The sequence below is a fragment of the Mastacembelus armatus genome, chromosome 16, assembly GCF_900324485.2.
Source record: "Mastacembelus armatus chromosome 16, fMasArm1.2, whole genome shotgun sequence".
Classification (NCBI taxonomy): domain Eukaryota; kingdom Metazoa; phylum Chordata; class Actinopteri; order Synbranchiformes; family Mastacembelidae; genus Mastacembelus; species Mastacembelus armatus.
In genome coordinates, this window is record NC_046648.1 from 14,420,956 (window position 1) to 14,434,525 (window position 13,570).

General features: G+C 39.9%; 1 protein-coding gene across 9 annotated transcripts; it reads left to right on the top strand.

Moving 5' to 3' along the window:
• Positions 1-8,465: 8,465 nt before the first annotated feature.
• Positions 8,466-13,328, top strand: LOC113136217 (uncharacterized). 9 transcript variants are annotated; one of them, XM_026316823.2, is made up of 5 exons: positions 8,466-10,739; positions 10,920-10,988; positions 11,358-11,857; positions 12,065-12,152; positions 12,244-13,328. In XM_026316823.2, exon 1 carries the CDS (start codon positions 8,642-8,644, stop codon positions 9,899-9,901), a length of 1,260 nt encoding a protein of 419 aa, XP_026172608.1. In that variant the 5' UTR covers positions 8,466-8,641; the 3' UTR covers positions 9,902-10,739; positions 10,920-10,988; positions 11,358-11,857; positions 12,065-12,152; positions 12,244-13,328. The 9 variants fall into 9 exon arrangements, with proteins under 9 accessions (XP_026172608.1, XP_026172610.1, XP_026172615.1 ...); XM_026316825.2 differs by having other exon boundaries at positions 12,247-13,328; XM_026316830.2 differs by lacking the exon at positions 12,065-12,152.
• Positions 13,329-13,570: the final 242 nt, after the last annotated feature.

Below are 13,570 nucleotides of genomic sequence, written 5' to 3' on the forward strand. Positions count from 1 at the left end.
TATTTGCAGCCGGATGTGTTGAAAGTATTGTGGTAAACTCAGTCTGATGAGGAACAAGCTAATAACCCCCAAAAAATCAGCAGGACAAAGTGGTGAGCAGCAGACGTGGGCGGTCACAATTGGACAATAGTTGCGCACGGCCAAAACAACCGCGATAGGGCACTTTTCTCATCTCCGGTAATAACAAATGTTGACTAAATAAATAAAACTATATATGGTTAGAAAGGTAATAACCTACACTTTAATTATATGCTATTAACTCAGCTGGAAACTTTATTTGATCAAATATATTAGTATTTAAAGAAAAATTTTAATAGAATGTTAGCTAAAAAGCGATCCGAATTGGACACAGTTACTATTACTCGTATTGATTTTATTTGGAATACACATGGCTATGAAATTACGTATATTCCTTAATACTAACCAAAATGTGTGTAACAATCATGGTAACGTTAAGTGAGGAGCTTTGCCCAGTTTTCATTGAAGTTATAGTTGACGATCTGCTAGCAAGGAACAGCCCTTATTGCTTCAATGGCAGCTCGTTACGTGTGTGTGTGTGTGTGTGTGTGTGTGTTCACAGATACTTGACGTGAACATCGGAGAGCACATTGACTCGTGCATTGTGAATTTTCATTAGGCGATTAAGAAACGTTATATTTCCTTTAATCTCATCCCGTATTGCCAGCGCTAGCTTGCAGCACTTGCTTCCTGCCCGAGAGCGAGAGAGCTAGCGATTGCTGCAGGGACAAATTTAGACTATATGCACCTTATTATTTTGGTTTGTGTGAAGATAACATACCAGAAGGGATTGGAATTATCATTTGTCATTAACAGATACAAGAAAATTCAGTTTTATGTTTACATTAAAGATAGATTTTTTTTTCAAAGAAAACAACCAGGTTCAGGTGAGAAAGTGAGGTCAAAGTGATACTACCTGACTGCATTTCCCATAACAAGGCAATATTCAATTGGAGCAATATAAATATGTATGGTTCAATTGATGCCTTTTATTAGATGATTGATTCTGTGATTGGATGTCAAGTTTGCTATTTGGTAGTGAAGGGCAAATGATACCGAGGCTTCGGAGCTTGTGTCACTCTTCCTGAAGCAGAGTATATTTATATTGCTCACAGATGAATATGTGTGGGGTTTGCCTGCCTTCAATATTAAATAGTAAAATATTATTGTAGAAATGCAGAAAATAGGTGTTTTATTCAGTTTTGTATTATGTTATTGTTTTGAACTCAAGTTTATGAAATTTCCGAGTGGCCCTGAACGCCACTTCAGATACAACAAGGAAACGTCGGACCGACGGCTCATTCTGCTCCGAGTACTGAGGTGAGTATTTCGACAGAGTCAAAACTCTTGTTTACCTGGACGAAATAGAGACTGGGTTGTTTAAAACGACCTGAAACCGGTGTGATAGCAAATATTATGTTCAAACAATAAAGGGAACGTTGTCTCTATGTGTGTTTATTACTGTTATATTGGCTAATATTGGCGGGCAAAGATGCTAATGGTAGAAAAGGCTGTATTTAGCCATTTTAACGGGCAAAACGGTAGCTAGCTCAACAGTTTGTTTCCCAGTAAAAAACAAAAAACATAATATTTTCTTGCTCAGCCTCTCACTCACAGTCCTGACTGCTCAATATTTACCTTTACTGAATACAAGTTTGGTTGTTTAAAATGACATGAAACTGGCGTGATAACCATTGAGAACTTCAACCAATACTGGGGATGTCTCTGTAGGTTTATATTAGGTAATATTAGCAACGATGCTAATAGCAGATAATGTTATATTTAGCCATTGTAACACAAACACATGCTAGGTATAAAAATTAGGAAATTATCAAAATAAGCTTCTTACATTTTTATTGTTAATTTAAATTAATTTAATTTAAGTTTGTCATTGTTAAGGGGGTGCTCTGACAAAGAGCTGCAGGTCTGTGTGTTTGGTGAGACCTTGTGGTGAAGTACTAACATGTTAGGCAATATTTTGCCACCTAACACACAGACATTCATGCATGTAGAAAGAAAAAAAGCTTTCACATGTTCCTTTTCTAGGCAAAGGGAGGACGACCTGTGGTGAGTAAAGGAAAATGCCTATTTTCTAAATTTTTTTTTTTCTTTAGATAGGGTAAAATTAAACTTCAGTACAAAGCATATTACAAGCATGGCATTTGTTCTAACATTCTGACAAATTCACTAATCTTCAGTAATTATTTTTCTGAAATCAATGTTTTTTTGTTTGTTATATTCTGCAAGGAAGAGTGATCTTCGAGAAATAAGTGCTTGTCCCATCCCAACCCCAAACCTGCTTTCCTCTGTCCTGCTCTACCTGTTGTCTCTTCCTTCTTTCTCCTTCCTTTATTTCACGCTTTCGAGTTCGCTGGCTCTGTGGGAAACCACTAAACAGCCCCATTCTGAGTTCGCTGGCTCTGTGAGAAACCACTAAACAGCCCAAACTGATTTTGTTGATCCATCTACTTACTAAGCCTGAACAAGCCTTTTCTGAGTTCGCTGGCTCTGTGGGAAACCACTAAACAGCCCCATTCTGAGTTCGCTGGCTCTGTGAGAAACCACTAAACAGCCCAAACTGATTTTGTTGATCCATCTACTTACTAAGCCTGAACAAGCCTTTTCTGAGTTCGCTGGCTCTGTGGGAAACCACTAAACAGCCCTAAATACTAAGCATAATACTGCATATATAAAGTCTGATATCTGACAAATCCCAGTTGAAATCCTTGTAACCATGCCAAAGAAAGGAAAGAAGTCTCAATCTGCAAAAAGGCGCTGGCAGAAGTTTGGTGAGTTTCAACACTCAACAGCAGCTGAACTGACAGTGAGTTGTCCTCCTCATAGCAGCACAGAGGTAAGCTTTCCTGAGCCTTCCAATGCTAAAGTTACATATGTGTTAGCATCACGCAGTCAGAGGCATTATCAGTATGGTGATTCAAACAACAGCCAATGCACCTGTAACTCTGTGACATTTCTAGCTTTTTTACATGAGTTGGGACACCTTCAGGGTGCAGATCTTGATCTTGTTTTAGATAGAGGCCATGCAATGTATACTCTTACTCTGGGTCAGTTAGAAGCTGATGGGCGAAAAGTTCACAGATACTTAAATACAGATGAAATTCCTGAGATTCTTTTTGGCTACAGAGAGCAGCACATAATGACAAAGTGTGAGTCCATTTATGGCAGATTTACAGCTTCTACTGGTGTAGATGACAACCTGACCCTTGCAAACAGACTTCAGTGTTTGTCATCAGGGGTGAACTATACATTGTTGATAATGAGTTCCTTGTGCATCGCTGTTTTCCGAGACCAGCAAGGAAGGTATGGCTTTTTTGACCCACACCCTAGAGGACCTGATGGGCTACCCTTTGGACCAAATGGTGGTGGCACAGCTGTCATGCTTCTGTTCACAGATTTAAGTGATCTCATAACAAAACTTGTCACATCTTTCAGTGTACTAGGTACTAGCCCATATGCTCCTTTTGAGCTGATGCCTGTGCTTTTTCAGAGTATAGATGAGGTCCCTATGGAAGACAATTTGCCACATGTAGATTGTACTGAAGATATGGCTGTTTCTGACACAAGGGAGCAGGCCCTTTACACTATGTCTAATCCACTGGCTGAAATGGAGACGTCAGTGTCATCCTGCTCAGTTACACAGTTAATGACACACGCTGTTCATATTGCATCTGACGCAAATAAATCAGTGCTTAATAAAGACACCAGCAAAGGTATTGTTGAACAACCTTCATCAGAGATACCGCAATGTATCCACCCTATGCTAGAGTTGTCTAAGCTTAATAAAGAGAAAAGTAGAAAGTTTAAAAGGAGAACTGGGATGGAAAAACCAAAAGTTGCACATGATAAAAATATGAAAGAGCGGAAAAAGTATGCTACAGATAAATTATACAAAGAACATAAAAAATCAAATACAGTCACTCGTTACAGACAAGATTCTGAGTTTAAACAGAGGCGGAGGTTTTACATGAACCGTCGCTACTCTCAAGATTCTGAGTTTAAACAGAGGCGGAGGTTTTACATGAACCGTCGCTACTCTCAAGATTCTGAGTTTAAACAGAGGCGGAGGTTTTACATGAACCGTCGCTACTCTCAAGATTCTGAGTTTAAACAGAGGCGGAGGTTTTACATGAACCGTCGCTACTCTCAAGATTCTGAGTTTAAACAGAGGCGGAAGTTTTACATGAACCGTCGCTACTCTCAAGATTCTGAGTTTAAACAGAGGCGGAGGTTTTACATGAACCGTCGCTACTCTCAAGATTCTGAGTTTAAACAGAGGCGGAGGTTTACATGAACCATCACTACTCTCAAGATTCTGAGTTCAGGCTCAGACAAAAGGCTTATGTTACTAAGCGGTATGCAAATGACCCTATATTTAGATCACACCAAAAACAAGTAATGAAACGTCTTATGCAAAACAAATACAGAAAAAACTCTCGATATAGGATCATGCATAACATTTTATGTGCACTGAAAATAAAGCAAAAGTACAGGCAAATGAGACGACAACATAAACAGAGCAATGACAGTGTGATTAGAAAAGCCATAGAGGTTTTTCAGTCACAAATAAAAAATGGGCCAACATATGTTTGTACCGTTTGTCATAGAGCATTGTTTTCAAATCAGGTAAAACCTTGCAATAGGACAAATTATGTTAAAAACCCAGATGTTTCTGAAACTTGCCTCACAGGGATGTACGTTCATGTTTGTAGTAACGAATGCCAAATTTCACAACAGTGCACAGTACCAAATGAGCGAAAGAGAGAATGGATATGTTATACTTGCCATGATCACCTTAAGAATGGTAATATGCCATCCATTGCCATGGCTAATAATTTAGAGCTTGCAGCTATTCCAGCTGAACTGTGTGACCTGAACATACTGGAGAGGCATCTGATTGCCAAATGTATAGCATTTGCCAAAATTATTCCACTTCCCAAAGGTCAACAAAGAGCCATTCATGGCAATGTGGTCTGTGTCCCCTCTGAGGTGCAAGAGACAGTCAGTGCCTTACCTAGACTGAGAAGTGAGTCTCAAGTGATGAGAGTGAAGCTAAAGAGGAGACTGAGTTACAAAGGACACCAGATTTTCCAAACTGTGACTTGGACAAAACTTGTGAAAGCATTGCTTAAACTAAAAGAAATCCATCCACAGTATGAAGACGTAACAATAAGAGATGAGGCTCAGTTATGTGACCCAACACTTGATGAGGATAATGATGACAGTGATGAGGATGAAAAAACATGGATGATTGTGATTATAACGAGGAACAATTGATGGAAATTGACAGATTTAATGATGGGCTTTGCGAGGCACAAAGTGATCCTGAAAACAATGATCAAAGTGTGCACCATCAGTTACATGACGACGATCAGTCGAAGGAGCAGTTGGATAACGTGCAGCAGGAAAGTGAGGAACCTAATGGTGGTATTGCTCTTGAGTCATGTCTTCAGCCACCTGATGTTTCAGAGGAGATACTAAATTTTGGCGAGGGAATCTATTCTGTTGCCCCTGCTGAAGGAAACAAACCGGTGAGCTTTTTCAAAACGCCTAAACTCGAGGCCATGGCTTTCCCTGTTCAGTTTCCCACTGGTGAGAATACACTAGACGAAAACAGACCTATTAGATTAACACCCTGCAGTTATTTCAAAACTAGGCTCTGCTGTGTCGATGATCGTTTTGCTAGAGATACAAACTACTTGTTCTTTGCTCAGTTTGTGACTGAAATACATCTGGCCACTTCCAGCATGAGAATACAGTTGCGTAAAGGTAGGCCCTTTACCAGAGATGGCCGCAAAATAAACAATGCCATGTTACAAGATAAATGTGAGGTTGAAAGACTAGTGCGTAATAAAGATGCAGTCCGATTTATGATGCCATTGAGAGGCACCCCAGCCTATTGGGAAAAAACCACTAAAGACCTCTTTGCCATGATCAGACAGTTGGGAACACCCACATTCTTTTGTACATTCTCTGCTGCTGAAATGCGTTGGAAAGAGGTTATCACAGCCATTAAGACTCAGCAAGGCGAACAAGTTAATTTTGATGAACTTGACTGGTCCTCCAAGTGTGAGATATTGCGAAGCAATCCTGTCACAACAATGCGCATGTTTGACAAACGTGTTGAGGCTCTGTTCAGAGAGTTGATCCTGTCTCCTGCACAGCCAGTTGGCAAAGTGGTTGACTACTTCTACCGGTTGGAATTTCAGCACAGAGGAAGCCCACACATACATGGTCTCTTATGGGTGGAAGGTGCCCCTGTGTTTGAAGAAGACTCTGATCAGACGGTGTGTGATTTTGTGTCCAAATACATTACAGCTGAACTTCCTGATCCAAACACGGAACCGGAACTGTACAAAAAAGTCACAGAAGTTCAGATGCACAGCAAACGTCACTCCAAAACATGTGTTAAAAATCTTGGCTCTAGCTGCCGATTTGGATTTCCAAAACAACCTTCCCAAAAACCATGATAATAAGACCCTCAGAAAATGTTGATCCAGATAGAGAGTTAACAGCAAAAACAAAGCTCAGAAACCTGAGTAGGTTGCTTCATGAATCTGAAACTGCATCTCTGAGTTTAGAGCGCATTCTTGCTATGTGTGAGCTCACTGTTGATGAATACACACAATATTTGTGTATGACAGTCTCATCCAGTGCAGTGATACTGAAGCGTGAGCCAAAAGATTGCTGGGTAAATGGATACAATCCATATCTCCTTGAAGCCTGGGATGGAAATTTTGATTTGCAGTTCATTCTCAACCCATATTCCTGCATCTTTTACATTTGTTCTTACATAAGCAAATCGGAACACGGTTTAAGTGAGTACCTTAAAACACTAATAAAAAACTCGCGTTATGAAAGTGTCAATGAAAGCGAGGAAATGAAGCTAATTATGCAGGCGTACTCCAAAAAACGAGAGGTCAGTGCCCAAGAGTGTGTGGCTCGTGCTTGTGGATTACACATGAAACAGTCTTCACGCAGTGTAGTATTTGTACAGACAGATGACAATGCCCTCAAAATGAGTTACCCCCTCTCATTACTAGAGAACAAAACACCAGACTCTGTTAAAGTGTGGATGACCAGTTTGACTGATAAGTATAAATCCAGACCTGAAACGCCAGAGTTTGAAACAATGTGTTTGGCTGATTTTGCTGCCACGTGTAGAAGTGTCTATGGAAAACAAGTTAAAGGTAAAAATGTTCTGCCACTATTGAATGGCATGGGATATGTTCAAAGGAGCACAAATGGTAAACCTGCTGTCATTAGGTATCACCGTGTTTCTCAGGAAAAATATCCAGAGGAGTTTCATGGCACATTGCTTAAGCTTTACCTTCCACATCGCTCAAAGGCTCAGCTTAAAACCTGCAACTTCCCTACTTACCGGTCCTTCCATGATTATGCTGCTGTTCACCTACCAGGTTCAGAGCAGCCTGAACGCGTGCGTGACATTGTCAGACGAAACAAAGAGAAGTACGAAAAACATAGACAGGACATTGAAAATGCCATTGAAGAGTATGAACAGAATGGTGGCCTGAGAGATGAATGGTGCAATCTGGCTCCTGAATCTGAACTACAAAGGTTAGAGTGTATTGAAGAACTTAAGGCTAAACATATTGAAAATGACAGCATACAAGAGGATGTGCCAGACTTTCAACCTAGATCAGAAGCAAGGTCAGAAGCTGCAATCGTGAGAGAAGCCCCTGAGATGGACCCGACATTGCTACTGCAGATGTATCGGAATTTGAACCAAAAGCAAGCATCTGTTTTCTATGCCATAAGAGACTGGTGCATAAAGCGTGTGTCTGGTTTAAATCCAGAACAGTTTTACTTTTACATTAATGGTGGTGCTGGAACAGGAAAGTCACACCTTATCAAATGCATCCATGCAGAGACATCGAAAATACTGAGAAAACTACCAAGAAATGCAGAGGAAGCAGACATATCTAAACCTACTGTTCTACTAGCTGCATTCACTGGAACTGCAGCATTCAATATTTCAGGTACAACACTGCATTATCTCCTTAAGCTGCCAAGAAGTTTAAAGCCTCCATTCCAGGGTCTTGGCAATAAATTAGATGAAGTCAGGGCAGAGCTTTCAAATGCAGAAATACTGATCATTGATGAAGTGTCCATGGTCTCAAAGTCTCTCTTTGCCTATGTAGATGCAAGATTAAAACAAATCAAAGGAATTCAGAGACCTTTTGGTGGAATGTCAGTTCTTGCTGTTGGAGACTTCTATCAGTTACCACCTGTCAGACAGGCTAAACCTCTATGCGTATATGAACCAATGCAGATTGACCTGTGGCGAGACCATTTTCAGATGATCACACTGACTGAAATTATGCGTCAAAAAGATGACGTCACTTTTGCTGAGATGCTAAATCGAATCCGTGTGAAAGAAAAGTCAGATGCATTGTCAGAAGAAGACAGAGCTTTGCTTTCACAGGCTATCACTGACTCAGAACATTGTCCAAAAGACACACTGCACATTTATGCTACGAATAAACAGGTTGAAAAACACAACTCTGAATCATTAGCGCTATTTCACTCTGACATCATCAGAATAGATGCAGACGACTATAAAAAAGATCCCAAAACTGGTAGAATGATGAGACAAACTATCCCTTTTCAAGGGACCAAAAAAGAATTACCCGATACAATAAATGTTGCCATAGGTGCTCGTGTGATGCTCACCAGAAACATCAGTGTGCAATCAGGTCTTTGCAATGGAACATTTGCAAAAATAGCAAAAATAATGACAAGTGAAAATAGTGGTGGCCCACACATTACTAAGCTTGGTCTAGAATTGTTCAATGACAACGTGGCAAACAAACAGAGTAACACGGGTACAACTGATAATATTGTGTTCATTCAGAGAGAGGAGGAGAATCTGAAGCAAAAGGGTATAGTTCGAAGGCAGTTTCCTTTAAAGCTTGCATTTGCATGTACAATACATAAGGTGCAAGGTATGACGAATCCCTCAGCAGTAGTTTCGCTAAAGCACATCTTTGAACCTGGCATGGCTTACGTGGCCCTTAGTAGAGTAACCTCTCTTAGTGGACTCCATATTCTTGAGATGGATGAGAGAAAAATATTTGCCAATCCAGAAATTACTGCAGCCCTTGAAAACATGACAAAAACATCTTTAGAACAGGTAATGCCTTTGTTTCATATCACTGCCTCATTAAACAGACCAGATGCACTTATTGTCATCCATCACAACACAGAAGGACTGCCATCTCATATTGGAGACATCCAAAGTCACCATGAACTGCATCTTGCCGATGTCCTTTGTCTGACAGAAACCCATTTAAGAGGATCACTTGTTGGTGAAAGTCTCCATTTAGAAGGCTACAACATGTTTAAACGTAACAGAAACGTTTCGTATGCGAACTACCCTCACATGGCCAACAAAGATGGTGGTGGGGTCGCTGTCTATGTAAAAAACCATATCCAAGTTCATGAAAAGCGGTACTTGCACAACACTACTGATATTGAATTTATCGTCATCAAGGCTGATGGTCCAATCAACGCTCTGATTGCTGCTGTCTATAGGCCTCCGGACTACAGAATTCACCCATTCTTATCAAACCTGCAAAGCCTCTTAGAATCGTTAGAGATCATGGATCATCATCTCATCATAGTTTGTGGAGATTTCAATGAAGATCTGTTGTCCAAATCAAGCAAGCCAATACTTGAACTGTTTCAATCTAAAGGTTACACGCAACTCATTACCACTGCTACCACAGATAAGAAGACACTCTTGGACCCCATTTTTATCTCTCAGCCACAGCGCTGTGTCCATTCAGGCGTGCTTCATACTTATTACAGTTATCACAATCCCGTGTACTGCATAATAGACTGAAAAACCATAAACTTAAGTTACAAGTATAAACCAATAATCATTGTGAAACTACACATTACCACTGTATTCATGAATGTAAGTTGGCTTTGTGTAATTTATTAAAAGTAAATTTATTTATGTTTTACAAGCACTTGGTATGATGGGAAAAAGAACAGAAAGTCTTCATCAACAAATTTTACATAGTAAAGCATTAGTCAATACATGAAAGTCAGAAATTAAAAATTGAGAAGGGGGAGGGATCGTCCTTGGCAGCCATGCTGTAACACCTGCTCTGGCTGCTCCATTCTGTCACAGGCTGGGAGGGAGGGTGGGATGGAGGGATGATCTCACCTCCAAGGAAAAAAGTAAAAAAGGTGTAACTGCCTATTTTTTGAGTACATGCACAGAGAAGACAAAGGTGGGGGTGCTCAGGTAAGCATCACAGATTCATATGTTCTACAGCTGCATGATTCATTTTTGAGATAGAGAACATTGATGCTTTAGACGTCAAAGAAGATTATATTGTCACTTCAGTACTTATGATAAATTATGATTCTTATTTTGACTGGAATCATGCAGCACTACCACTTTAGATATGCTTTATCACTTCTACTAAAACCACACCTAAGTACAATTTCCTAGTACTTCTACTTTGTTAATAGCTGTGTACTTTTTGTCACTTTTTGTGCACTAGTGCCTCACAGATGCTGCAGACATTCTGGAAAATGACCATCAGTCCAGGATGAGCTAAGATGTCTGGCAACACTCCTGAGTTCTCACATTATTTGGGAAACAGACCCCTACCCTAAAAAGGAAGATACCACACAACAAAGAACCTTCTTTCCTGCTTCTCTACTAGGTATGTATATGTGAATGTTTTTATATCGCAGTGTTCATCATCTTTCTCTGTGTCTGATTTGATTGCACGTTACTGGCTGGATTGGAGTCATTTTTCTATAGGTGTCTTCAGCAGCACAGCCTGAGCCTGAGACCCTTGTATTCAGCAGTAAATTGCAAATGTTGCCTATGTGATTTTCAGTCTTTATCAAGCTAGTGAGCAGAGGAGAAGACTGACCTGCACCGAAGAAACAAGGCAACACCAACAAAGGTGAGAGTGGGTAATAGGACAACTAGTGGTATTCCACCATATGGCCCCCATTTTCTTCACATTTGCACAAGTTAAGCATCACCTCTAACAGAATAGTTAAAGGCTAAGAAGGTAGTGGATTGCAAATGCGTGCAATTAGCGCAAAAGTCACTGGCTCTTAAAACGTTAGAGCGCAGAAGGGACAGTTTTTGGAACGCAGATAATTTAATTGATAAATGCAGCTTATATGATATTTGGTTGTTTAATGTAAGACACAAACTGCTAATGCATCTGTAAATTGGGATATATATCACAGAAGCAGCATCATTCTGACAGAACATTTTCAAGTTTTTAATAACAGTGTGCTTTTTGTCACTTTTTGTGCACTAGTGCCTCACAGATGCTGCAGACATTTTGGAAAATGACCACCAGTCCAGGATGAGCTAAGATGTCTGGCAACACACCTGAGTTCATCATTATTTGGGAAACAGACCCCTACCCTAAAAAGGAAGACACCACACAACAAAGAACCTTCTTTCCTGCTTCACTACTAGGTATGTATGTGTGAATGTTTTTATATTGAAATGTTCATTATCTTTCTCTGTGTCTGATTTGGTTTCACATGTTATTGGCTCTATCAAAGCTGGATTGGATTCTTGTCATTTTTCAGTAGGCATCTTCAGCAGCACAGCCTGAGCCTGAGATCCTTGTATTCAGCAGTAAATTGCAAATGTTGCCTATGTGATTTTCAGTGGGTCAGAGTGGGTGATAAGTCATAAGATGTCTGGCAACACTCCTGAGTTCATCCTTTTTAGGGTAAAAGATTCCTACCCTAAAAGGAAGATACCACACCACAAGAGACCTTTCCCTGAGCAATGTTGTGACAAGAGGTAAAGTAGGTTACGTATCACAGAAGCAGCATCATTCTGACAGAACATTTCCAACATTTTAATTGTGCTAAAATTCAGTTGCTATATTATGCAATGTCTGTAATGTAAACACTGATAAATTAGATTAGACAATATATTTTATTGTATTGCTGAGACATTTAGATTTGCAGTGATAATTGTCATAATCTTGTATTCTTTGTGCACAAGTGTTTAAGAAACAAGCATTTCACATGAATGACAACTGGCAGCAAAAACGGAGATGTGTAGCAACACCACATATATTCAAATTATCTAGGTAAGGGATACTGTATTCCAACAAACAGGTATGGGCTGTTGGTGCTGGTCCACACTACATAACTAATGTAAAGGTTTTCTCTCCTCTCCAGCAGGTAACACAAGACACACATCACAGAGCTAGTGCTACATTGACCTTGGAATAAGTAAAGAAGGGGAAAGCAAGACCTGAAGACACCGAAGTGAACCTGAAGTGGCTACACCGTTACCATCCATCCATCCATCCATCCATCCATCCATCCATCCATCATTATCTATACCCGCTTATTCTTGACCAGGGTCATGGGAATCTGCTGGAGCCTATCCCAGCTCTCTTTGGGTGAAAGGCAGGGGGCACATCCTGGACAGCTCACCAGTCCATCACAGGGCAAAGGCAAACAAGTCTCACACTCAGTCCAAGGGGCAATATGGAGTCACCAATAAACCTGATATACATGTTTTTGGACTGTGGGAAGAAACTGGAGCCTATGCAAGCACGTGGAGAACCAGTTGTGAACTTGGGCCCTACTTGCTATGGAGCAACGGACACACAGTTACCATTTTTGACAATTTAGAGCCTATTTTTGAGCTGGAGTCAATCTGTTTCCAGCCTACAGAGATAGAGAGTAGTGCTAATGTTAATAGTTTTTTTTCCACGGTCATACACATCTAGACAAACATTCAGATGCAGACAGACACTTATGTAGAAATGTCATCCAAACGCTAAACAAATTACATAGTTTTTATGGCTTTTCACAAATAGACCATTTATAAGCAATATCCTGTCATTGCATACATTTTGCACCCTTCATCCACATTTTCATATGTCAATGCTACTTTGCTGTTTGTTTATACAAAGTTATATCTGTTAAGCTTATAATTCTGAGCTATTCCCACTGTGCCTAGCAATTTGAACCAGCTTCAGCTTTTTAGCAGTGAGTAACGTCCTTTAGCTCAAGCTTTTTTATGCAGCCATCATTTTTTTAGAAATTGCATATTACATATACAGACACACACGGACAGATGTACTCAGACACACATACAAATGAAAACATTCACATATATACTTGCACACAAGCAGTGACACAGACACGTATACACATACACAAGCATGCACCCAAACACATACAGGCACACAATTACAGACACACACTCATAGATAGGCACACAGACAGACATACACAAACACATTCACAAATATAGAACCACACATGCAGACAAATATAGACACAATATAGACAATCACACACATGCACACATGAATACACAACATTCATACATAAAGACACAAGATACATATACAGATGTACTCAGACACACACTTGCAAACATGTAAGAGACATTTCTGTTGCATTTTCTATATTCATTATGTGAACTCTGTTAGCGCTCTTTTTAAAATATTTATTTATATATTTATGAAATACCATATATTTTTAAAGG